A 27,219-nucleotide genomic window follows, 5' to 3' on the forward strand; every position below is an offset into this window, starting at 1 on the left:
TATCACACTGGGCTTTGCAGGCACTGTTTTTCAGTGGTTCAGATCTTACCTGTCTGACCTCATTCAGGGTGTCTTGGAGGGGAGAGGTGTCCAACCTACAGCATATAAACACTGGGGTACCACAGGGCTCTGTTCTTGGGCCACTTCTCTTCTCCATCTACACATCATCTCTTGGACCAGTCATCCAGAAACATGGATTTTCCTACCACTGCCATGCTGATGATACCCAGCTATACCTCTCTTTTCACCCTGATGATCCCTCGGTTCCAGCTCGCTTCTCTGCCTGCCTGTCAGACATTTCACACTGGATGAGAGATCATCATCTTCAGTTTAATCTCACGAAAACGGAAATGCTTGAAGTTTCTGCCAACCCGACTCTACATCATAACTTTTCAATCCAGATTGATGGGGCAAGCCTTGGAATAACGATTGATGACCAGACCACATTTCTAGAACTGCTCGATCTTGCAGATTCGCACTCTACAACATCAGAAAGGTCCGACCCTTCCTATCTGAACATGCAGCTCAACTCCTTGTTCAAACTCTTGTTCTCTCCAGACTGGACTATTGCAACTCTCTACTAGCCAGGCTCCCAGCTAACTCTATCAAACCTCTTCAGCTGCTTCAGAACGCAGCAGCATGAGTGGTCTTTAATAAATCTAAAAAAGAGCACATGTCACTCCGCTGCTCATCCGTTTGCACTGGCTGCCAGTTGCTACTTGCATCAAATTCAAAGCTCTGGTGTTTTTTTACATAGCGACTTCTGGCTTTGCTCCTTCTTATCTGCTCTCACTTCTGCAGATTTATGTGCCCTCCAGAAACTTGCATTCTGTGAATGAACGTCGCCTCGTGGTTCCATCCCAAAGAGGGAAGAGATCACTTTCCCGAACTCTCGCATTCAATCTGCCCAGTTGGTGGAATGAACTCCCTAACTGCATCAAAACACTGCTGGTTCGGACCTCGGCTGGGTCATTTGGCGTTTCTGTGTGGAGTTTGCATGTTCTCCCTGCGTTCGCGTGGGTTTCTTCCAGTGCTCCAGTTTCCCCCAGAGTCCAAAGACAAGCGGTACAGGTGAATTGGGTAGGCTAAATTGTCCATAGTGTACGTGTGTGAATGAGTGTGTGTGGATGTTTCCCAGAGATGGGTTGCGGCTGGAAGGGCCTCCGCTGCGTAAAAACGTGCTGGATAAGTTTGCGGTTCATTCCACTGTGGTGACCCCAGATTAATAAAGGGACTACGCCAACAAGAAAATGAATGAATGAATAATAAAAAAAACAGCAATTCTTGGCAGTGGTCGGGGCCCCCTAATTCCCCGGGGCCCTAAGCTGCTGCTTACCTTGCTTATTGGTTAAATCCGCCCCTGCATTTATGCCCCCCTGTCAAAGGAGCTGAATCCACCATTGCTAAATGCAGGCGGGCTTGGCTCTTCAGTTTGATGAGCTCCTCTGCGCTCACCAATCTCATAGGCATTTTATTGGCCCATTTTCTACAAATTAGAGGGATTGGTGATTCTAACTGAATCCCCTGGCGGATTAACTTGACATATACGTCTGCATTTCCTCCTTCAGGGAACGAGGGTTATGTACGTAACCAAGACATACTTAGCCATGTTGAAGTCAGAATTATTAGCCCCCCTTTTCTCTTTTTTTAAATATTTCCCAAATGATGTTTAACAGAGCAAGGAAATTTTCACAGTATGTCTGATAATATTTTTTCTTCTGGAGAAATTTTCTTCTCATTTGTTTTATTTCGGCAATAATAAAATCACTTTTATAATTTTTTTTAAAACAATTTTAAAAGTCAAAATGATTAGCCCCTTTAAGCTATATATTTTTGATAGTGTACAGAACAAACCATCGTTATACAATAACTTGCCTAATTACCCTGACCTACCTAGTAAAGCCTTTAAAAAGGTCACTTTTAGCTGTATAGAAGAGTCTTAAAACATATATGGTAAAATATTCACGATCATAGTCACATAATGAGAACTAGGCTGGTTCTCTTTTCATCAGTTTATTCAAACAAGTATAGTTAGTAGTATTAAAAAAAACAGGAGAAGCAAGTAAGTGATAGTCTTTTTAGCAGATGGATTGTTTTATTTACGTTGTAAACAGATAGCTTCTGGTAAAGATAGTGTAAAGTAACTTCCCTAAGTGATAGCTTTGTTCATCCAAATGTTTGAGAGAAACATCAACAGGAGAAACATTCATTGGAGAGGGGGAAACAGGCGAGTCAGGTAGAAGATGAGGTGAACCATCCAACATTGATTCCAGAATTGCTGGGCTATATGGGGAGTCCTGATGATGGGTGCAGGTGTTTCTAATCAGAACTCAGGTGAATGTGCTCGGGCGGGATGAGAGGTAGCAGGAGATGGGGAGCGATGATCGGTGCTGAGGGAACGTGACAGTGAGTGATAGATGGAGCAGCAGGAACGAGCCAAGGATTTGAAAGTCATCATGGCAAAGATAAAATAATCATTACATTATTAGTATGAGTTATTAAAACTAATATGTTTAGAAATGTGCTGAAAAAAATCTCTTTGTTAAACAGAAATTGGGGAAAAAATAAACAGGTGGCGAATAATTCAGGGGGGCTAATAATTTTGACTTCAACTGTATATACAGAGGTGTGGGAAAGTGTTTACTAGTTTTATACTGGTTTCTTAACCTTACTGATATGGAACATTTATTTTGTTTTTGTTTTTTCTTTGAACTTTAAGGTTTTAAAATAAGTATTAGTCAAAGATATCACAAGTAAACACGTCATGCAGTTATTAAATGAAGTTTTATTATATGACTTATCAAAAAATGAGTTTTGATATATTTACAGTAAGAAATTACCAAAATACCTTTATGAAATATAATCTTTACTGAGTTTTTGGCATAAAATAAGAATCTGTCATTTTGACCCATGTATTTATTGCCAAAAATAAACCTGTGCAACATTGCATTTGTGGTTGAGAGTCACATATATGCACATTTCTTTCATTAGCAAACACACATTGATATTGATTATAATACAAAAATAAAGTTCAAATTTTTTAGAAAAGAGTAAAAAAAAAAGAATTAAAAAATAAATCTTTTAAAAAACAAACAGTAGCTACGGCAGATGCATTTTAGCACCGTATCTGCAGTGTTTGGGAACATAAGTGTGAGTGGTTCGACAAGCTGCTTTTGCACTCACCACACAAAAGAGCTTTTTAATTCGACTCGAATGCGTGTGGTTGGCGTGCAGATGATCATGATAGTTTGTGTGTAGAGTTACAAAGTAAAAACACAGTTGGAAATGAATTAGTAAATGCATAACACAAGCCTCACCATCATGTGTGTGTTGCGGGCTTTCTTTGTAAAGTTTAAAGGCAAGTTCCTCGGCAATTGTCAAAAGCTGTAAAAGCAGAGCTATAGCACACTGATGTGTAGCCACTGTATATGCTGTAAATCTTCACATACCCGCACTGGTTGTTTTGGTAACCAGACTCTTGAGAAGGAGGAGGTTGTAGATGAACCTCTGCTGTACCAGGCACTGCATTTCTGCAATCCCAGGTGGGAGTAAAGGCATATCAGAGCTTTGATATTAACAGTTCCTCCATTCCCATACAGCAAGCAATTGCAGATTTTCTGATACATTTCCAAATATATAAATAATATTTACAGTTGAAGTCAGAATTATTAGCAGCTCTTTGAATAGTTTTTTCTTTTTTAAATATTTCCCAAATGATGTTTAACAGAGCAATGTTATGTGTGATGATATTTATTCTTCTGGAGAAAGTCTTGTTTGTTTTATTTTGGCTAGCATAAAAGCAGTTTTAATTTTTTAAACATCATTTTAAGGTCAAAATTATTAGCCCCTTTAAGCTATATATTGTTTCTACAGTCTACAGAACAAACCATCGTTATACAATAACTTGCCTAATTATCCTAACCTGCCTAGTTAACCTCATTAACCTAGTTAAGCCTTTAAATGTCACGTTAAGCTAAAAAAGCTAAAAAATAAACAGGGGGGCTAATAATTCTGACTTCAACTGTATATACAGAGGTGTGGGAAAGTGTTTACTAGTTTTATACTGGTTTCTTAACCTTACTGTTATGGAACAGTTTTGTTTTTTCTTTGAACTTTAAGGTTTTAAAATAAGTATTAGTCAAAGATATCACAAGTAAACACGTCATGCAGTTATTAAATGAAGTTTTATTATTAACAGAAAACAAAATACAAAACTACATAACCCTGTGTGAAAATGGTGTCGCACCTCGATTACAGTAGAATTTCTCTAGCTCCACTCATGCCTGAGAACTGCCACACCTGTTCACAATCAAGAAATAACTTAAATAGGATCTGGCTGACAAAGTGAAGTAGATCAAAGGATCCTCAAAAGCTAGCCATCATGATGAGATCCAAAGACATTTAAAAACCATTAAGAAAAACAATAGATCTATAGATCACTCTGATCACTAGGATCAAATAAACTAGAAATTCCAACAGTTCAGTCAAAGCAGGGTGAATCAGCTTTCAGCCACTCGCTGCTGGAATCAGCTTCCAGAAATGATCAGATGTGGTCCAACATTAGGCACGCTCAAATCAAGACTGAAAATACATCTGTTTAGCTGTGCCTTTACTGAATGAGCACTGTGCTACATCCGACAGATCGCACTATTACGTTTTTCTCTTCTCTTTTATTCTTTTATAGCACATTTTATCTGTTTTTATGTTTTTTTTATCATTTTTATTATTAGTTTTTATTTTTCTTATACCTGTTTCTTTTATTCTTGTTTATGTGAAGCACTTTGAATTGCCACTGTGTATGAAATGTGCTATATAAATAAACTTGCCTTGCCTTGCCTATTAACCTGGAAAAGGCTATAAGGCAGCTTCTAAAGCTTTGGGACTGCAGCGAACCGCAGTGAGAGCCTTTATCTACAAGTGGCAAAAATATATAACAGTGGAGAATCTTTGCAGGAGAATCTTTTCCATATTGTTACTGTACATTTTGGAAACAAAAAGAAAATAAACAATGTTATGAACACACGTGTAGATTACCGGCAGCTAGCTCTCTGCAACTCTCACATGTTCGCCCACTGAAGCTAAGCAGGGCTGCGCCCGGTCAGTACTTGGATGGGAGACCACATGGGAAAACTAGGTTGCTGCCGGAAGTGGTGTTAGTGAGGCCAGCAGGGGGCGCCCAACCTGCGGTCTGTGTGGGTCCTAATGCCCCAGTATAGTGACGGGGACGCTATACTGCTCAGTGAGCGCCGTCTTTCGGATGAGACGTTAAACCGAGGTCCCGACTCTCTGTGGTCCTTAAAAATCCCAGGATGTCCTTCGAAAAAGAGTAGGGGTTTAACCTCGGCATCCTGGCCAAATCTGCCCACTGGCCCTTGTACATCATGGCCTCCTAACCATCCCCATATTCCAATTGGCTTCATTACTGTCTCCTCTCCACTAATCAGCTGGTGTGTGGTGTGCGGTCTGGCGCAAAATGGTTGCCTTCGTGTCATCCAGGTGGATGCTGCACACTGGTGGTGGATGAGGAGATTCCCCCATTGTGTAAAGCGCTTTGAGTGCCCAGAAAATCGCTATATAAATGTAAGGAATTATTATTATTATTATTATTAATATTAGATTATTTAGAGAATATTGCATTATTATTTAAAGAATAACACTTTAAGGAAGGGTTTCTGAAAACTAGAACAAAATATCTGCTGAAAATGTTAGAGAATAATATTTCAACAATAACGAGATTAGAATGTTTTAGAGAACATTTACCATTTGTCTTTTAAGAGATTGTGCTGGTCAAAAAAAACAATACGTTGAAGCATTATAATAATGTTAAAGTATAATGTTTCAACAGTGTTACAATTAAACCGGTTTAAAATGTTTTAGAGAATGTTTACCTACACCTTTTAAAAGAACATTCTACGAACTAAACTAAAACTCGCCCTTATAAGGTTCCAGCAACGTTACCACCAAATGTGGTGACATTGTATTAGAGAATGTTTTCATGTATTTTAAGAGAATGGTCTGGGAAGTGAAATAAAACAATACGTTGAAACATTATAATAATGCTAAACTATAATGTTGTAGCAATGTTACTTTGAAACGTATTTAGAATGTATTTAGATAATGTTTTCTTACCATTTAAGAGAACATTGTGGGAACTTAAAGAAAACTACCCACTATTTATGTTATAAGAATGTTAGAATATTATGTTCTAAAATTTGTTACCAGCAAATGTGGTTGGAATGTTTCAAGAAAATATTTTCCTATCTTTTAAGACAATGTTCTGGGAACTAAAACAAAAATACCCATCAAAAATAGTAATGCAACATTGCTTGGAAATATACTTAAAACATGTAGAGAACTAAAAAATTCTAGCTGGGTATGCACACAATATAATTGTATTGAATGATTACTTTAAATATAAATACAAAGAAATCAAGGTCACGTAATATAAAGTGGGACCCACAAGTGTTCTGTTAGTTTACTGTGATAAAATAAACACTATAAAGCATTATAATAAACACAAACACAAGAATCAAGTGCTGCTGATATCACTATTCAGAATAAAGGCCAATAAGTAAACACACACACACACGGGAGGACGACTGAAACTGGGGGAGTTCAGTTCCTTCATCTGTCATCATGGCCTTATTTCCAAGAGAAGTGAAACAGCAACTGCTGATATTATAAATGCCAGAGTTTCCCTCATCCCCTGAAAGCTCTCAGACACAAAATGAATAGAAAATGATCCGTCTGCCATCCTTCTGGCATAGTAGTTTTCATGTGAAATGCATTCAAGCCACTTTGGTCTAACATGTAGTTGCTAGGGTGTTGTGGGTGGTTGCGGTGACATTTCGAGATAGTTTCTAGAATGCTTCCAAGCATGTTCTCACTATAGTTGTATAATGTAAAGCAGCTAATTCCTTTTCTGAAAGGATCCATATTAAAAGGTGTGTCAGTAAACGTCTACTGTTTTGATTGGTCACAATACCACACACACACACACAAGTGATTTGACAATATATTTCATAAAACTGCAGCTGATTGCATAATTTGCAAACAGAGGTTCGTTTGCAATCTCTCCACAGTGTTGCCTTGGTTACAAAACAATCTGTCGCCGGATTACTCCATAATAAATAAGTAAACCATACACTTGTTTCTGAGAACCTGGGACCTTCTTGAAGTCTAAGGCATAATTCATAGCTAGTTACTTGACGTGCTAGTTCTTGTTTCTTTTTTCCTGTTTTTAGTTTCCTCTGTGGTCACTTATTGAGCCACTGATTGTGTACACCAGTGTCTGGTTTAGTTTCTCATTACCTCTCTGTGTTTAAGTTCGCTTTGTCAGATTTATTTTGTAATCGAGGACTGTTCATTACTTTGGTTTAATCCTTAATTTATCAGGGGTCACCACAGCGGAATGAACCACCAACTTATCCTGCAAATGTTTTACACAGCAGATGCCCTTCCAGCTGCAATCCAGTACTGGGAAACATCCATACACACTCATTCACACACATACACTATGACCAATTTAGTTTATTCAATTCACCTATAGTGTATGTCTTTGGACATTGGGGGAAACTGGAGCACCTGGAGAAAACCCATGCGAATACGGGGAGAAAATGCAAACTCCACAGAGAAACACCAACTGACCAGCCTGATCTCACGAGAAAACGTAAGTATTTTACGTTTTGCCAGTTTAGTGGCTAATTCGTACGAATTCGTACGAGTTCAGTCGTACGAAATGGTACGATTTTAAAAAGGAGGCGTGGCACCTGACTCTGGCTCTTTATTTATAGTCTATAGTCTATACTATAGCCATGCACATAGTGCTAGTTTAAATAGTGACATCACCAGCTACTGGCCTGCTGAGTAAAATACTGTACAGTAAAGGTCTCAAACTTGATTCGTGGAGGGCCACAGCTCTACACATTATTGCTCCAACCCTAATGAAACACAGCTGATCCAACAAATCAAGGTGTTCAAGTCTACCACAGTGGTTGGAGCTAAACTATGCAGAACTGTGGCCCTACAGGAATTGAGTTTGAGACCACTGCTGTTCAGCATTTTCTAGTACAGTGGTTCTCAAACTGTGGTACGTGTACCACTAGTGGCACGCAGGCTTCCTTCTAGTGGTACATGGAGGAATGAAATATGTACATGCTACACACATTTCAAAATTGATCAAAAATGATGCATATAATATGCCATATATGACATATAGCCTATATTTCTGAGGTAATCTGCCACGTTTTTTAACTGTGCATAGTTGTAGCTGCTTTACTGGGCCTACTATGCTACTGTATTTCAATGCTGCTCATTTTGGTGGTACTTGGAGAGACAATTTTTTCCTGAGGTGGTACTTGATGAAAAAAGTTTGAAAGCCACTGTTCTAGTAGTTTCTGCAGATCTGCATGAACAGGGATCCTTCTGGCAGTGGTATTATACAGTGCATTCAGAAAGTGTTCATAGCACTTGACTTTTTCCACTTTTTTTTTGCTACAGCCTTATCCCAAAATGGATTAAATTAATTTATTTCCTCAACATTCTTCACACAATACCCCATAATGACAATGTGAAAAAAGAGTTTTTGAAATTGTTTGCAAATTTATTAGAAATAAAAAACCTGACAATTCACAGCCTTTGCTCAATACTTTGTTGATGCACCTTGCAATTACAGCCTCAAGTCTTTTTGAGTATGATGCAGCAAGCTTGGCACACCTGTCTTTGGGAATTTCTGCTCATTCCTCTTTGCAGCACCTGTCAAGCTCTATCAGGTTGGATGGGAAGCGACGGTGTACTGCCATTTTCAGATTTCTCCAGAGATGTTCAATAAGATTTAGGTCTGGGCTCTGGCTGGGCCATTCAAGGACATTCCCCGAGTTTTTGTGAAGCCACTCCATTGATATTTTGGCGGTGTGATTTGGGTCATTGTTCTGCTGGAAGATGAACCGTTGCCCCAGTCTGAGGTCAAGAGCACTCTGAAGCAGGTTTTCATTCAGGATGTCTCTGTATATTGCTGAATTCATCTTTCCCTCTATCCTGACTATTCTTCCAGTTCCTGCTGCTGAAAAACATCCCCACAGCATGATGCTGCCACCACCATGCTTCACTGTAGATATGGTATTAGCCTGGTGATGAGCGGTGCCTGGTTTTCTTCAAACGTAACGCCTGGCATTCACTCCAAAGAGTTCAATTTCAGTCTCATCAGACCAGAGAATTTTGTTTCTTATGGTCTGAGAGTCTTTCAGATGCCTTTTGGCAAATCATAGATGGGGAGTGAATTCCGTCTGGCCACTCTATCATACAGGCCTGGGAGGTGGATTCCTGCACAGATGGTTGTCCTTCTGTAAGGTTCTCCTCTCTCCACAGAAGAACGCTGAAGCTCAAACAGAGTGACCATCGGGTATTGATCACCTCCCTGACTAAGACACTTCTCCCACATCTTCCACTTACGGATAATGGAGGCCATTGTGCTCATTGGAACTTTCAGAGCAGCAGAAAATTTTCTGTAACCTTCCCCAGCCTTGTGCCTCGAGTTAATTCTGTCTCTGAGTTCTACAGACAATTCCTTTGTCTTCCTGCTTGGTTTGTGCTTTGACATGCACTGTCAACCCTGGGACCTTATATAGACAAGTGTATGGCTTTTCAAATCATGTCCAATCCACTCAATTTACCACAGGTGAACTCCAATTAAGCTGCTGAAAGATCTCAAGAATGATCAGCAGAAACAGAATGTACCTGAGCTCAATTTAGAGCTTCACGGCAAAAACTGTGAATACTTGTGTGTACTTGTATGTACATGTGATTTTTTAGGGTTTTTTATTTAAATTTCCAACAATTGCAAAAAATCTTTCTTCACATGGTCATTATGGGGTATTGTGTGTAGAATTTTGAGGAAATAAATTAATTTAATCCATTTTGGAATAAGGCTGTAACATAAAAAAATATGGAAAAAAAAGTGAAACTTGTGAAAATCTGCTTTTAGCACATTGTTGTTATGAAAGTTTCTCAAAGTGTTTTGTTTAATTTGATTCTTATTGAATAAACAGGTTCTGCTGTAATAGATCTTGCTCCTGAAACCAACCTTGAAAACTTTCAACATTTCAAAATGCCACGCTGTGCCAAAGTCAAACGAACTTTACTGACCTTAAACGTACAGTTTACTTGCACATTCACTGACTGAAACATAAACCTCAGCAGTCGTGTTAGCATACATTGTACAGTTGTTGCATCCAGGCTTTGGTCCAAGACCAGTTGCAAGATACTTATAAGTTATGATAAAAGTGCTACTCAGCATTTTCTTAACTTGACAGATTTTTAGCAACCTCACTGAATCCTTCAGACACACTGCTATGTGAGTGCTAAAGGGCACTCTGAGGTATTTGTCTGTAGAAAGATAAGATGAGATATCTGTGTCTGGTCCTTCATACAGCTATTCAAAACAAGGCTTCTTTTTCTTTCAGTGTTCCAATAGTTAAAAAGAATAATACAAGCTAGACAGTAAAATGTTTTATGTAGCCATCTTTCTAGCATGGTTAGCACATTGCTATCATGTTTGTAGTTTAATCTTAACATGTTCCTGCCAGAGTTCTGTCGATTTGTCCTACCTTGTCAGATTTTTCTCCCAATTTTCTCCTCCCTATCAAAATTAGGTAGCACATTTTGATGACGCAATATGGTACCCTGCTGAAAAAATCAGCTTAAACCAGCCTAGGCTGGTTGGCTGGTTTTAGCTGGTCGACCAGGCTGGTTTTAGAGGGGTTTTGGCTATTTCCAGGCTGGTTTCCAGCCATTTCCAGCCTGGTCTTAGCTGGTCAGGCTGGGAGATGACCAGCTAAAACCAGCTTGACCAGCTTAGCCAGGCTGGGAGCCCAGCCAAAACCAGCTATGTCCAGCTTAAAACATCTGTGACACGATTACTTTGAAAACCATGCAGTCGGCATTAGTTATAGCAGTCTAAAAGGTCTCATTACTTGGATATAACAGATGAATCAGGGATTCAGTTCATCATTCCAACTCATGAAGACTATCCAAGTAAAACTATCTCACAATCATGAACGAAAAACCACCCACCCAGACTCGCAGCACAGCTCTCTGCGTCACACTTTTCCTTTCATTAGCTGGAAACAATAACATCTATCCACAAAGCTGTTTCCTGCCTTTGACCAAACTGGCCTCCTATTCCTTTGAATAAGCTTGGAAAAATCTCTGCTTTTGTGCATTGGTGCACTGTTTATGTGATATTCCACAGGAAGACTTACATTTTTGAAAATGTCCCTAATAAAAAATTAACCTTCCCGTAAAAGAAAAACAGATGGTTACTCCTTGACAATGTATGATGGATGATATTCAGAATAACTGCCATGCTATTCTATTATTTAGAAAAACAGGCTGCGTCCGAAACCACATACTTCCATACTATATAGTACGCTAAAATCAGTATGCGAGCCGAGTAGTATGTCCGAATTTTTAGAATTCGAAAAACAGTATGCGAGAAGTACCCAGATGACTTACTACTTCCGGCGAGATTCTAGAGTGCGCATCCCATGCATGCTACGCTATCCCATGATGCCCCGCGAGCGAATTCATGAATGGGAGTAAAGCGACGCAATTGATGCAGGTAGGTCACGTGACCATGACAAAATGGCGGATGTAGTACGTCCGAATTCCATTTATACTTTTCACGTTCATACAGTATAGAACGTACTTTTCTAATGGCCGAGTAGTACGTTTACATTCAAATGCAGTACCTACTAAGTAGTAGGCAGTTTCGGACGCAGCCACAGTCTATTATTATCATTAATGGTACTTATGGTGGCTCAGTGGTTAGCACTGTCACCACAGCAAGAGGGTCGCTTGTTTGAGTCCCGGCTGGATCAGCTGGAACTTCTGTGTGGAGTTTGCATTTTCTCCCCGTGTTTGTGTGGGTTTCCTCCAGGTGCTCCGGTTTCCCCCACAGTCCAAAGACATGCGGTACAGGTGAATTGAAGAAACTAAATTGGCCGTAGTGTATGTGTGTGTGTGTGAATGTGAAAGCGCAAGCATGTTTCCCAGTGCTGGATTGCGAGTGGAAAGGCATCCGCTGCGTAAAAAAATAGGCTGGAATAGTTGGTTGTTAATTCCGCTGTGGCGACCTATGAAATAGAGACTAAGCTGATGAAAAATGAATGAATAAATTATTATTAATGTTTTGCATTTTAATTGTTTATCAGATAATTGAATTTGAAGTTTTGAAATTCTGAATTTCTCAGAGAATCAGAGTCTTAAATATCCGAAACAGTGTTTTTTTTTTTTTTTTTTTTAATCCCACGGACAAGCCATAAAATTGTATTCTCTTATTAAGTGTTAACCCTTAAAGAGCTACAGTATTTTGCGGGCACCTAATGGTCTTATATTATTATTTTTTAAAAGCAGTTTATTTTTAATTTTAGCAGTCGGTCTCAGGTGTCAAATATCATTTAAAACAGGAGAACCTGAAGCTTTAACCTGTATCATTTAAAAGTCCAATCTAAAAAATTTTAGGTCTGAAAACATATGAACAGACAGAAAATGTTTCAGAATTGTACTAAAAACGATTTTTAAAAAGTAGCATTTTCTAGTTGTTTCAAACAAAACCTCATGAAGTTTTTTTCTTTTTTTTTTTTGGAAATAAATGCTGTATTTTATACTTGCAAAATAATTTTCTTCATTCAACAATCCCTGAGCAAAATTTAAGCGTTTTATTTCAATGTTGTTCTAGGCCAGGCATCACCAACCCTGTTCCTGGAAAGCAACCTTCCAGCAGAATTCAGTCCCAACCCTGATCAAACACACCTGAACCAATTAATAGTACCTAAAGCAGCACTTGATAATTACAAACAGGTGTGTTTGGTCAGGGTTGCAACTGAAATGTGCAGGAAGGATTGCTCTCCAGGAACAGGGTTGGTGACCTCTGTTCTAGGCGTTTTTCAGTGAAAAACTGGTAGTCTATTTACTGACAATGTAGTCACCATCAAGTGTCATACATCATTTTAAACAGGAGAAGCCAAAGTTTCAATCTTTATCCTTAAAAATTCTAGTTTCACATTTTTATGACTTAAAAAAAAGATTAATTTTACAAAATTTAAAGAAAAACGAAAACTGGAAAAACTGTAAGGGCATGCGCTGTATAAAACATATGATGGATAAGTTGGTGGTTCATTTCGCTGTGGCGACCTCTGATGAATAAAGGGACTAAGCCAAAGAAAAATAAACTAATTTTCACAAATAAAAATATATACTGATCAAATCTTTTGATGTAAATCTTTTTATTTAAAACTATTACTAATATTTTTAATTAATAATCTGAAACTATTTGAATATATAATATAACCGTAGTCTAAAAGATTCATATGAATAAATGATTAGCAACAAACGATTCAAATTGGAAATGTCAAAAGAGTCTATTTCAGTTATTTAAAAGTGGAGTTTATTTATAAACTAATTTCGAGAGGATCACGTGCTTATGATTGCTTGTGGCCGGTCTCACATTATTCAATTTATGATTCACCAATCAGACGATTCCTAAGCCACTATAAAAACCCTAAGTTCCATGTAACAGCCATCTTCATTTTGAAGAATCTCCCCTTCCACCCCTACTCCTCCTTCTTTCCTAGATAGGTGGCACGGTGGCCCAGTGGTTAGCACTGTTGCCTTACAGCAAAAACGTCACTGGATTCTGTCAGCTTTCTCTGTCTCTCTAAAATGCTTTCCATCATTGTTTACATTTCTGTTTTTGTTTTTCTCATTTTGTTTAATTACCACTTGTGATTGAACTGCACTGAGTAGTGCTGACATTACAGGAGTTAGAGCAAAAATACTGTGTGGTGGTCAACGTGAGCAGGAAATGCAGAAGCTGCAGGAAGCCTGACTGGCTAAGAATAGTGCTTACTGATGGAGTGGATCTAGTTTAACAGGAAATTGCTTCCTCTAGCAGCCATCGCCTTAAACGAATACTCTGCTTGCTTATAATCAACCAGCAGGAGGGTGAACCGCTGGACTAATGCTTTTTTTTTTTTTTTGCTGATTCGGGAGATTTGATGCTTGCTGTTCAAAGTATTTTTCACTACACTTTTTACTGGATTGCTTGCAGTTCAAACTAGAGTCAATGCACCATCAGTTTTAAACAGAATAAAAGACTTGTTCAGCTTGAGATTTAATATCTATGCATTGTTGTTTAAAATACAAGTGGTCTGCACATCATCAGGGCCCTGTTTCAGAAAGGAGGATAAAGTTTGTTATCCCTGAAATGAGAGAAACTCTGGATTTTCTGTTTCAGGCAGGTTTGAACTGGAGAAAGCAGGGTAAGTCAAGCCTGTTTTTGGAAGAGAGGTAACTTTAACTCTGAGTCAGTTACCGTTTAACTTACTCTGTGAACCTAACCTGGTCAGGAGCAGGTTTTATCCTCTAAACTCTGAGTTTTCGTCTGTCTCCTCCCCTTTTATAAAGACAAAGCGGTATTTCTCGCCTTAGCCTTATGCTTCCATCAACCTATTTTTATGCACATTTTGGTTATGCACATAAAAAAAAACGGTTGATGGAAATGCCAAGATACACATAATTGTTGAAAATGTGCATAAAAAATTACCACAGAGATATGTTAAGACTGTCAATAAATTTGGTGAAAATAAAATAAAACTAAACTACACTTTATTGTAGTCTGATATGACATTGGACAAATTATACCTACACACAGCTCTGTCCAAACAGCTTTGAACAAAAGAGATTCAGTTGTGGTAAAGGGAAGCATGGTTCCTTTGAGCTACTTCAAACTGTTTGTATTGTGAAGTCCTAGTTTCGAGTCCTTGCCTTTTAAGCTCAGCCCAAGGACTACCTTATTGTCCAGATAACTGAATGTTTGGAAAATGTATTGGTATGCTGTCTGAATAAGATTTGACGTTTTGGATATCATCATTATGAAGTTTCATTCCTCAATCATCTGCAAGTCGTAAATCAACGCAAAAGTAGATCAACATGTTTCAACTCATTCAATGTTTTTTTTACTCCGAATCAGTGACCAGTTTTTTTTCTTTCAGTTGTCAATCTGAAGATTGCTAAAACTGAACTGTAAAAATACTTTGAAAGCAAAATACACCCAAGAGAGATGACTTTACTGCTTTTTTTTTAAATAATTCCTAGTTTAAATGTTAGAATGGTCTAAACTAATAGGGCATAGGGGGGATAACTGGAAGTAGAACACAACAAGTAGTTGTGTTACTAACTACTGCTCCAGAAGTGTAGTTGGATGTGCACATGTTTGCGACACAGTTTGCGAATGTTTGATGGAGCGTTGGATTTCGGAAACGTCAAATCAACGAACTATGTTTGTAACGACGGAACTTGCGACCTTAGTTGGCTATCGATGATAGAAAACCCTAGAACCGTAGAACTTTCATCCATCCAGACTGCAAATTGGACAAAACTGGAGGCCAAAAAGTGTGCTGTATCCTAAATCAAAATTAGGATGTGTGGTGAAACTGTTCTTAAGCTTTTCTTCATGTGTGTATGGGTTAGGCTTTTACACCGATATCTTTTTCACGCTGTTACATTCAGACAGCATATCTTGTCCTCTATCAAACTGACTGAAGCTTGTTCTTTGGTATAATAAAATATAATGTGGCTATTGAGAGTGTATTTCTTATATTAAATGATCCCATTATTCCTCATTTAACATTTGTGTAGTTAAAGAGACAAAATCACCAACAAAAATGTAAAAACAAGACACCAAACACAGCTCTCAGGAAAGTACACGTAAACATGTAAACTGAGGAGTCTAAAATACACTCAAAGTGGTAATTAACCAAACAGAAACTAGCAGAGGCCACTAATCAATAGCCTATGGAATTAACTAGAAACTCAGTCAGAGAGGTTGGCACAGAAAACTAAACCAGAACACGCTGAAACTAAAAAAAATATAACCCTGAAGCTTAAGGAATTCAGAATGTCATTGCTACTACATGCTACAAAGGAATCTGGTTCTGTCAAAGGGTTCAGGGTACCATGCACTGTACTACAAAAACCTAATCTGCTTAAAAATGCAGACCCAACAGCTTTCAGAATCTACCTGTAACTTTAAACTCTGCACGTCATACTTTACAAAACAGCTCGAAATCTGTTCTCCTCTATCTACTCTCTCATCTACACCCTGTAATAGCAGCAGTACTGTGTTGGGGGGGGGGGTGAACTGAAGAGTGGTAACGAGGGGTGGGGGGTTATGAGGATGGAGGTGGAGATAGCAATTTGTGATTTACTACTTGCATTTTACTAGTATGTGATTTACTTGTATCGATTTACTATTCATTATTAATATGATTTACTGTTTGCAATTTAGTAGTATACAATTTACTATTTATTCATGTTTATATGCTATTTACTATTTGCAATTAACTATTATGTAATTTACTATTTATTACTGTTTATTATGTGATTTGCATTGTGATTTACTAGTATGTATTTACTATTTAGGGCAATCGGTGCCACAGTGGGTCGCACGATCGCCTCACAGCAAGAAGGTTGCTGGTTCGAGCCTCGACTGGGTCAGTTGGCGATTCTGTGTGGAGTTTGCATGTTCTCCCCGTGTTCACGTGGGTTTCGCGTACTCCGGTTTCCCCTACAAGTACAAAGACATGCGGTACAGGTGAATTGGGTAGGCTAAATTCTCCGTAGTTTATGTGTGTAAATGAGTGTGTGTGGATGTTTCCTAATGATGGGTTACGGCTGAAAGGGCATCCGCTGCGTAAATCATATGCTGGATAAGCTCATTCCTCTGTGGCAACCCCCGGATTAATAAAGGGACTACGCCGAAAAGAAAATGAATGAATTAATCTAGTATGCGATTTACTAGTTTGCAATTTACAATTTATTACTATTTAATATTTAATATTTGCGATTTACAGTTTGCAATTTAGTATTTTGCTACTATTTATTACTGTTTAATATGCATTTTTTAATTTGCAATTCTCTATTTGCGATTTACTATTTATTACTATTATGCGATTTACTATTTGCAATTTACTATTATGTAATTTACTAGTATATGATTAACTATTTGTGATTTACTGTTTGCGATTTACTATTTATTACTGTTTACTATGCAATTTACAATTTGCGATGTACTAGTATGTGATTTGCTATTTATTAATAATTAGTATTAATATTTGGATGGTGGCGGGAGATCAGGAGAGGTTGGCATTTAGGGATCATGAAGAGCAACTTTTGTTGAAGAAAAACTTTTGTTTATTTTTGAAGGGCACTTTTTAACCGAGACAAAAAAGAGCATGTGCACTGCACAGGTTGAGCCCTATCTGTGCACGCACCTAAATAGCAGATGTGTGATTGTTATACTACAGTACTGGCCTTTTCTTCTTTTCTTATTTTTTTAACCAGTTCCCTATTTACTGTACAAAGTACAAAGAGAGTACTATCTCTGAGGAGCAAAATGAAAGAAAAAACATTCAAATAATAATAATAATAATAATAATAATAATAATAATAATAATAATAATAATAATAATAATGACAACAACAACAACAATAATAATAATAATAATAATAATAAGGGGCGAAGCAGTAGCGCAGTACGTAGTGCTGTCGCCTCACAACAAGAAGGTCGCTGGTTCGAGACTTGGCTTAGTTGCCGTTTCTGTGTGGAGTTTGAATGTTCCGGGTGCTCCGGTTTCCCCCACAGTCCAAAGACATGCGGTACAGGTGAATTGGGTAGGCTAAATTGTCTGTAGTTTATGAGGGTGTGTGTGAATGTGTGTATGGATGTTTCCCAGAGATGGGTTGCGGCTGGAAGGTCATCATTTGCGTAAAAACTTGCTGGATAAGTTGGTGGTTCATTCCGCTGTGGCTACCCTGGATTAATAAAGGGACTAAGCCGACAAGAAAATGAATGAATGAATAATAATAGTAATAATAATGACAATAATAATAATAATAAGAAGAAGAAGAAGATGAAGAAGAAGAATTGTATTTCTTTACAGTCTATACAAATAAACTGTTATATTTATTGAAAATAAAAATACCAGCGGCTGGAATGTGGTCCGTCCAGGGTGCCATTTAAACTAGAATCGCCACTGCTTTTCATATTATGTAGTACAAAAGAAAAAGCAATGAGCTTACTATTATACAGCACAATGTTTTAACATCTCTGCCCATCAAAGCGATTCAGTATTTACAGTGTAAACTTGTTATTCTGCACATTACTAGCTTTCTGTACTGGGCCAGAAACTGCTTTAAAACAATTACCATTATTAAACAAAACTCTCTGTAACAGGCCTAAAAAAAGTACTGCTTGTTTATTAATGATGCTGTTTTTCTTTGTCTTCTGAGAACCACTGTATTCAGCAGGGATTGGGCCAGATCAGCCAGTTTCTTGTGATTGTTTATTGATTTGACTGTTGAAGCTAGACGTTGTAAGTGCTTATGTAAATAACGAATTTAAAAACCCACGTTCAGGCTTAGATGCTTCAGTCATTTGTGCAGAGACTTTGATTCTGCACAAAGCCTATTTTCTCTTTTATCTGACAGTTAAATTCTTCATTTGAATTTATGAAGTTAGGAATAGGTATCGTCAGAACACCAGGGGCCTCATGTACGAAGACTTGCGTGGAAATCATACTAAAACATTGCGTACGCACAAAGTTGTAAATGTGCGTACGCAGAAAAAAATTCAGATGTATGAAACACCGCGTACACCGAATCTCACGCATATTCTTTTGTACATCCGAATGAACGTGAAAGTGAGCGCAACATGCACGAGCACAAAACCCCTCCCTGCCTCCGCCCCCGTATGAATATGCTAATGACTCTACTTTGGCAAAACCCAACGAAAAAGCAACGGCAAAAGCAAGCAAAAAGAGAAACTTTGAACAGAATGTGAATTGGAGGTGCTGCTTTCGGAGGTAGACCAGAGAAAAGCGGTGTTATTTGCAAGTTTGTCCTCCGGAATTAACAACAAAAGAAAAAAATTGAGTGGGAGAGTTTAGCTGATGTGGTTAACACAGTTGGGTCTGAACATCGCACTGAGTGAATTAAAAAAGAAATAGTGTGGTTAATAGGTGTAAAATGTTGTAGTACTCTCAACAGTCGTAAAGCGCATGTTAACTTGTTTTGACACGTTCGAGCATGGACTTGGTTCGAATCCAGCGTCTGATGAACCCCCACCCCCCACCCACCCCCCCGCTACATATTGCCAACTATTTATCACGAGAAAGACAAGTAGGAATCATTAATAAGTCTATGCATCATATTTTATTTGCACATTTATTGAATGGAAATGTTTCTGATTCACGCATGCAAATTCATCTTCAGATAGTTTCTTTATAGCAATGTGTGTGCAGTAGATCGCTCAGATTACGATGGGAAAACAGGCGACCGCTGCAAATTGCGCTTTAATGTTTAGCTGGTCAACTGTATGGTATGGAAACCTTATATACCTGCTAGATGAACGTGTCTCATACAGCTGCCATTGCAAGGCTTAGACACTTTGTAGAGAGCAATTTAACACAACTGCCTCTAGGAGTCGCCAATGGAAATCAAACAGACACACACAAAAAATGTGCGTACGCCAGCCATACGCCAGCCTGGGGCCTCATGCATCAACGGTGCGTATGCACACAAACTTTGCGCCAGCTTCATGTCTGGTGTACTTGCATTTCTTGTGTGTGTTTGTTTTATTTCCATTGGCAACTCCTAGAGGCAATTATGTTAAATTGCACACTACAAAGTATCTTTGAGCCGTGCAATGGCAACTAAATCAAACGGGATCATCCTCATGTCTAGCAGGTATATAAGCTTTCCATACCATGCAGTTGACCGGCAAAACATTAAAGCGCAACTTGTAGCGATCGCCAATTTTTCTATTGTAACCGGAGTGATCGACTGCACGCACATTGCTATAAAGGCGGCATCTGACGACGGATTTGCAAACTTGAATCGGAAACATTTCCATTCGATAAATGTGCAAATAATATGTGATGCTCAAATGCGCTTAGCTAATATTGTAGCAAGGTGGCCTTGGTCAACCCATGATTAATTCATCCTCACAAACAGCATGGTTGGGATGAGGCTCCAAGGTGGCAGGCACTCGGTCAGTTCTAGAGCAGCTGAAATGCCGGTGGCGCTGCCTTGATAAGAGCGGAGGAGTGCTGCTATACCGCCTTAACAAAGTTTTCCTCTAATAGGGTCACCAATCTCGGTCCTGGAGGGCTGGTGTCCCTGCAGGGTTTAGCTCCAACTTGCCTCAACACACCTGCCTGCGTGTTTTAAGTATACCATGTAAATGCACCCATGTAAATGTGATACAAGACTGACCCCCAAAAGAGTGTGGAAGTGATAAATGGTTTGTAATGACTGTATATGTGTTGATGTTATACAAGTCTAGATGGGTAAACTGTCTCAGGTGTGCTGGTGCAAAACATCATGGTCAGTGTAGTCCAGGTGTGTGTCAGAGGTTATGTGTGGAGTGCTCTATAACGTCCGTGTGGGCACTCCAGCTGATATATCGGGACAGAAACACATAGCTCAGCCATTCTAGCCACTTGATGGAAATTCACAATTGGGATTTTTTTTATTTTTTTTATTGCTATAACTTTGAAAGGAGTTGTTTTGCATTTGGATGGAAAAATCCCCAGTAAGCTCAAAACCATAACAAATGAGGGACACAATGATAACAAAATTTAAGAAAAGAAATATTTATATAGGCATAACACAACTAAGGAGGAATAAATAAAGATCAATGAACATAAGATGATAAAGTTTGCATATTAATAAGAGTATTTATGCTGTTAGTTTGTGTTTCTTGGTGTTATAAAGTGCGAAAAGCAATAAAATAAATGTCACTGATGAATCTTTTGCGCTGTGACTGAGAATACTTTTAACATTGATTTCAAAAGCTCAAGAAAGATACTGGTGTTACTGGACATCAAAATAACAGTGACCTACTAAACGCTGAATTTTATTCACCGGACATCACGACCTAAATCTAATCCAATATTAACGTCTTATGCCCATAAAAAAAGGTTTTAAAAATAAGTTTAGCTTGAGAGCTTTGAAATATTGTTGTGGTTGGAATAACACATGTTTAGAACCACTGAGATTTTAAAATTACAATAACTTATTGCATAAAAATGTCACTAGGAGAGAAATTGTGGAAAGTTTTGTTATAGGAGACCTTATGTTTATTGTTTAAGCCTATTTTATTTTATTGTGTACTTGGTTTCTTTGTACATGAAGGTTTGTGTTTATTTGGGTATTTGTGTATATATGTAGGCTATATACTGTTTGTTTTGTGTGTTTTTGGTTTTATTGTGTTTTTCCTCAGTTGTTTTTGTTCTTGTAATCTATTGACTACTGCATAGAATTGTGAGTATTTATGTTGTAAGTTTGTGTTTTTTTAACATCATAATGCAATAATATATAAATAAAAAGCAATAGAAGTTATAAACCTTTTGCGCTGTGAATTTTGAGTCAGGAACTAATGTTAGAGTATACTTTTAACCTTGGTTTCAAAAGCTCATGAAAAGTTCAATCTCATGATATGACCCTTTAAAAAGTTGTCTTACAACACCGTGCACGTAGGTAAGTGTGTTCCCAAAGGGGTCCCTGGGTCCCTCCTGTATTTCAGAGCACCCCTCCCATCCATCCCAAAGCCCCTCCTTTTCATCCTCCCCCAAATTCCCGCCACTCCCTCTCTCATAGAATCTATTAAGTGGCAAAAATTCAGGACAGAAAATGGCGACGGCGGGGAGCCGGACGTCGTCGTTAGGCGGATTATTAGACTCCAGTAGCGGCACAAACATCGGGAACGGACTTCAAGGCACTTCCAACGGCTCCACGTCTCAGAACAGCAGCGGGAAAGTGAAGAGAAATGCGGGTGAGAGCTCTCAGTGGAGACGAAAGGTGAGGAGTGTGGATCTGGATAAATGCGAGAGCGGGACCGCAGCGCTGCACTTCCTCACGGTGTCCGGTCCCGGCTCGATCCAGACCGCTTTACTGCAGCAGAGCCTCGCCGACCCGCCGCTCGGTGACAAAACAAGCAATAATTTGTGTACAAGTGCTCAGGAATGGATGAAAAGCTCTTTAAAAAGCAGCAGTGAAAGTCCGAGCGCTGAACATGGAGGGGCTGCTGCTGCTGTGGACGTGAACGCTTCGCAAAACAGGTAAAAATAACGGCAAAACTACTTTTCAGATACGCGCGTCTGTCGTATATGCTCTTAAAGACAATGTATAAAGTGACTAAAGATGTGCAAAAATGCTCCCTCTGACAGAGCTCTTTCTGTTTGTGTTTGTATGAAAGTTGAAGAAAATTTGTGACGCAAGTTTGAAAAGTGACAGTCACGGGGCAGGTGACTTTTAAAGTTATTAAACATGAATATAAGCCATACTACGGGATGTGGCTGCAAGTTTAAATTGTTTATATTGATTTAAGATTTGTTTTGTGTGGACGAAATGGTTTGTTTTGATGTTCAACTTGCTTTCAAAGGACTGTTTTTCAACAAGATTGTTTTTGTCAACGCGATTTTTATTATTGTTTTTTCGGAAGTTTTGTATATAGACACGCGAAAAGTGGTTTGTTTATTATTATTGTTATTATTTTATTTATTTTTCTCCCCTTATTTAAATAAATTGAGGTAAAGTTGGTTTTATATTCGTTCATTTAACTGTCTCTATATTGTTTACCACGCTAATCTGAATATTCAATCAGAATTAGCATGCAAGTATGACTTCAAAACAACATCAACACTATCTAATTGACTGTAAATAGTTGTGCTTTGAAAATCATTGGCTGCTAATATGATTTCCCAATTTAGAATTTGCAAATACTTTTTTGAAATTATATTATCAAGCAGAATGTCTAAATATCCGGATATAAAACCAACTTTACCTCTATTTTAAATAACACGTCAGTTCGAGTAACAGATATTTGACCTGTGACATTTGTAGCTATATTTTGATGGTTAATGTTCATATCATATTTGAGTGTGGTGTTAAAAGCTGTATGTTTAGCTGAGTGTGGGATGTGTAATGATGAAGTGTGAATCTTATCATGTGAGAAAGTTCAGCGTCTGCAGGTTGAAAGCCAGCTTTTTGTTTCTTTATCTAACGGTAATGGAGACTTTGAGCGCAGGATTTGATGCAATGTGAGCTGCAGGCTTTGAGACTGTAAATATGAGAAGCTGAAACTGAAAGAAATCAGGAATTATAGTCTCTTCTGCGCACAGAAGATTGTGCTATTTATTTCCTCTGCGCTGAAAAATATGACCTTTGCTGTTTGTTCAAACTGCGTATTTAAAAGGAGCTAAAACAATATATTTCTTGTATTTTTGTGGGGGGACAACTTAATTATTTAATGCTCAATCAACTTAAATTTGTCAAAACTAATGAGTTATCTTAATTCCTTCATGTTGTCCCAACACAAATTGATTTTTACCATTTTGATTTGTCTTTCTCTTGTGTGTTTATGTGCCATGCTGGCATTCAGAGTCTGTGATTCCTTGTTTTACGTCATTGAGCTCATTCATTTACTGCCGTTTTCCCCTCAGGTGGGAATAGGAGCGTTGGTCATTGTCTGCTCATGTAGGCCGTTTTTAACGGATTGAGCGTTACAGGTGGAAACAGCCTTGCTGAGAAAAACAGGTGTTGCACAGTGTCAGTTTCTGTCACTGCTGTTGAAGCAGATGTTCTTGTGTCTGAATAATTTAGGGACAACTCATCCACTGAAACCAGTTTTTTTGTTGAAAGATCAAAGCAACAATGATCCCTGAGCTCTTTTTACTCATGTTAAAGGTGAAGAAAGGTATGTTTACATGGCAGTGATGTACTAAAAATGGACGACAGCATTGTTCAAATGATCCCTGTTTGCACAAACTAGCTACAATGAAGCGTCTAAAGCAGTGGTTCTCAAACTTTTTTCATCAAGTACCACCTCAGAAAGAAATTGTCCTTCCAAGCACTACCATAATGACCGGTATTGAAATACAGTAGCATAGTAGGCCCAGTAAAGGAGCTACAATTCTGCACAGTTTAAAACTGTGGCAGATTAACTACTATTATTAAGAAAATTATTATTATCAGCTACTTTAAACATTATAAATAGTTTGAACATCAACACTGTACTGTGTTTATGTAAAAAAAAAAAAAGAAACAAAATAAAATATCAACGCTTAAATTAAAATATGCTTTTTAAAAATGGTAGGTTACTGTTCTTAAAAAGTAAAAAAAAAAAACTCCTGTACTTAAATGTCAAGTGTTAATCTATAGTATCCTGTTTATCAAAACCTAGAAATGTTGCTTGGACCCCATATAGGCTATATGTCTTAATATTCATATTTGAATCATTTTTGATCAAATTTGAAATATATGTTGCATGTACATTTGGCATATTGGATTCCTCTGTGTACCACTAGAAGGAAGCCCGCGTACCACAGTTTGAGAACCACGGATCTAAAGGAAATGCTGTCATTTCAAGTACGTGTGAAATCAAAATTTCATGTTTAATTTACTGTCGCACATGATTAATCTTAAGGTGAACAATTAATCCATGCAAGTTTTTTTATTTTAAATACATTTCATCAAAACCATTATCTTCTGCTCTGGATTGGCAGTTTTCCTCTGATGTCAGAGTGATTTATGCTTGGTCAAAACCGTTAGTTTGCTGTGAGCAAAAGATGTGAAAGAAGTAGCATAGTAATAAACCCCTGTCCGCCTACTCAATATTCTCTTTTAGATGTAAATACATCTTTATACTGAAGTAAAAGTCTGCAGCAAATTTTGGTTTACGCCATTGTTGTTTTGCTTGTCAATTCGCATATGTGAGGGATGTAAGGCATGTTTATTTATATAGCATATTTCATACACAGTGGCAATTCAAAGTGCTTCACATAAACAGGAATAAAAGAAACGGGTATAAGAAAAATAAAAACAAATAATGAAAATGATAAAACAAAACGAAAACACATAAAATGTGCTATAAAAGAATGAAAAAGAAGATAAAAACATAATAGTGCGATCTGTCGGATGTAGCACAGTGCTCATTAAGTAAAGGCACAGCTAAACAGATGTATTTTCAGTCTTGATTTGAATGTGCCTAATGTTGGAGCACATCTGATCATTTCTGGAAGCTGATTGCAGCAGCGAGGGGCGTAGTAGCTGAAAGCTAATTCACCCTGCTTTGACTGAACTCTTGGAATTTATAGTTTATATGATCCTAAAGATCTGAGGGATCTTTTAGGTTTGTATTCAGTGAGCATATCTGTAATGTATTGAGGTCCTAGGTCATTTAGTGATTTATAGACATGTAATAATACTTTAAACTCTATTCTGAATGTATCTGGGAGCCAGTGAAGACCTGAGGACAGGTGTGATGTGCTCTGATTTTCTGGTTTGTAACCAGATGTAAACAATAACAATGGGCCTGATGTATTTCCATAGCTTCTGAGAGTCCAAAAAGTTCCGCATATTAATAAATAATGTTATGATAGCTGTTATAACATTGTTTTGATTGTCACCTCTTGTCAAATTTATGAAATAGTTTGACAACAAGCAGGAAATATTCATGGGCCAATGACATCACCACGTTGAAATGGTATATAGTATAGTGAACGCACAATACGCTCTAGTGTTGTCACGATACTCGAATTTCCAACTTCTATACGATACTTTGAAAAATATTGCTGTTCGGTATCATTTTCTGTACCATTGGGAACACATTTGTCAGCATTAACAGTACGCAAATAAAGTAAAAAGGTGAAAAAAATAACTAAACCTTATAATTCTGATGCCCGTTACGTCAGCAGTCTTTACCTCCAAAAGACAATAAACTACAAACAAAAAACTAAATATGTATGCAATCTCGTCTCTTGTCTGATTAAATCAGAGTTTAAATTTTAATATTATTGTTAATTATACATCAACCTCGTTGTGAGAAGAGAGAGCAAAGCCATTATCGATACTAATTACGGCTGCACAATATATCGCAATATATGCATTCCCAGTAGTCTTATGGCAGCATCTGCAATGAGGAATTGGGATAATTATAGTTGATCGGCAAAGAAGAATGTACAGTGTTTACATTGCATACAATTAATTCAATAATAGGGGCAGGACAAAATATCGATATGCTAATTTATTGTGATAACTCCACCCACGATACATTATCACTGTAGCCAAGTATTGATATTTATTTAAAGGTAAAAGATCTGAATTAATTCATCAGCCTTGCACTGCTACCGTTTATCACTTAGGCAGCAGTACATGCTTCTCGTAATGGCGGATCGAACACATAACAGTGTTGCAATTCTGCAAAATAAACGTGCTGTTAGTAAAAGATGCATCTTTTTGATGCATTTTTTCCTCTTCATTTACAAAATGATATATTATGGTTTTCTTGTGATATCGCTGATATCCTGATCTATCATTATCGTGAGCAAAATATCATGATGATTTTGTATTGTATTGGTTTACTGTACCTGAATATCTGACTTATTTCTCTTTTTTTCTCTGCTCTATCTTATTTTTCATGCTTGCAATTTGTTTGATTCACTTCTCTACAATTTTATATGTTGTACTATATTTAATTCATAATAGAGACATTTTTGTTCATGCCGACATTGTTTTCATATCGCAATAAATATTGCAGAATAATTAAATATTGCAATGTCAGTGCAACCCTAATACTAAGCAAAACCAAAAAAAAACAAAAATAAATAAATAATTATATTTCAAGCTTGTACTTGCATATACTTATGCTCTAGCGGTTCAACCAATAAAGTGGATTTGGAGCATATGTTATGCCTAATTGAGATTCTTAAAAGTGTAATGTATTGATAGTGATAGGACCAATATAACATTTGTCCTGTCAGAATGCAAATTTTCTACAAAAACAGGAAAACATTTCTGTGTTTTGGCTATTTGCTACACTGTAAAAAGTGATTAGTTCAGTTAAAGTGAGTAAAACCATTGCTTTAGAATTTAGTAAATTAACTCTGATCTTAATTATAACAAATAGGTCTACTTAACAGTTACAACAGGTTTACTCAATTTTTTTTTAAGTAAAGTCAACTTGTTGGTTTTAAGGGATTGGGCTTTTTGAGCAACTTACTGATTTTACGGTTTATGTATTAACGTGGGCGAAGAAGTGGCGCAGTAGGTAGTGCTGTCGCCTCACAGCAAGAAGGTCGCTGGGTTGTTGGTTTGAGCCTC

The 27,219-nt window shown here is 37.7% G+C and overlaps 1 protein-coding gene across 1 annotated transcript in view; it reads left to right on the forward strand.

The window, feature by feature from the left end:
- The first annotated feature begins 21,725 nt into the window (after nt 1-21,725).
- The window catches only part of map3k1 (mitogen-activated protein kinase kinase kinase 1, E3 ubiquitin protein ligase), a 103,665-nt gene continuing 98,171 nt past the window's right edge, over nt 21,726-27,219 (forward strand). Inside the window, exon 1 of the mRNA XM_005155507.6 lies at nt 21,726-22,178. Within this exon, the coding sequence (XP_005155564.2) occupies nt 21,751-22,178 (428 nt within the window). The 5' untranslated portion in view covers nt 21,726-21,750. The remainder of the gene's footprint in view (nt 22,179-27,219) is intronic.

Source organism: Danio rerio, chromosome 10 (genome assembly GCF_049306965.1).
Source record: "Danio rerio strain Tuebingen ecotype United States chromosome 10, GRCz12tu, whole genome shotgun sequence".
Lineage (NCBI taxonomy): Eukaryota > Metazoa > Chordata > Actinopteri > Cypriniformes > Danionidae > Danio > Danio rerio.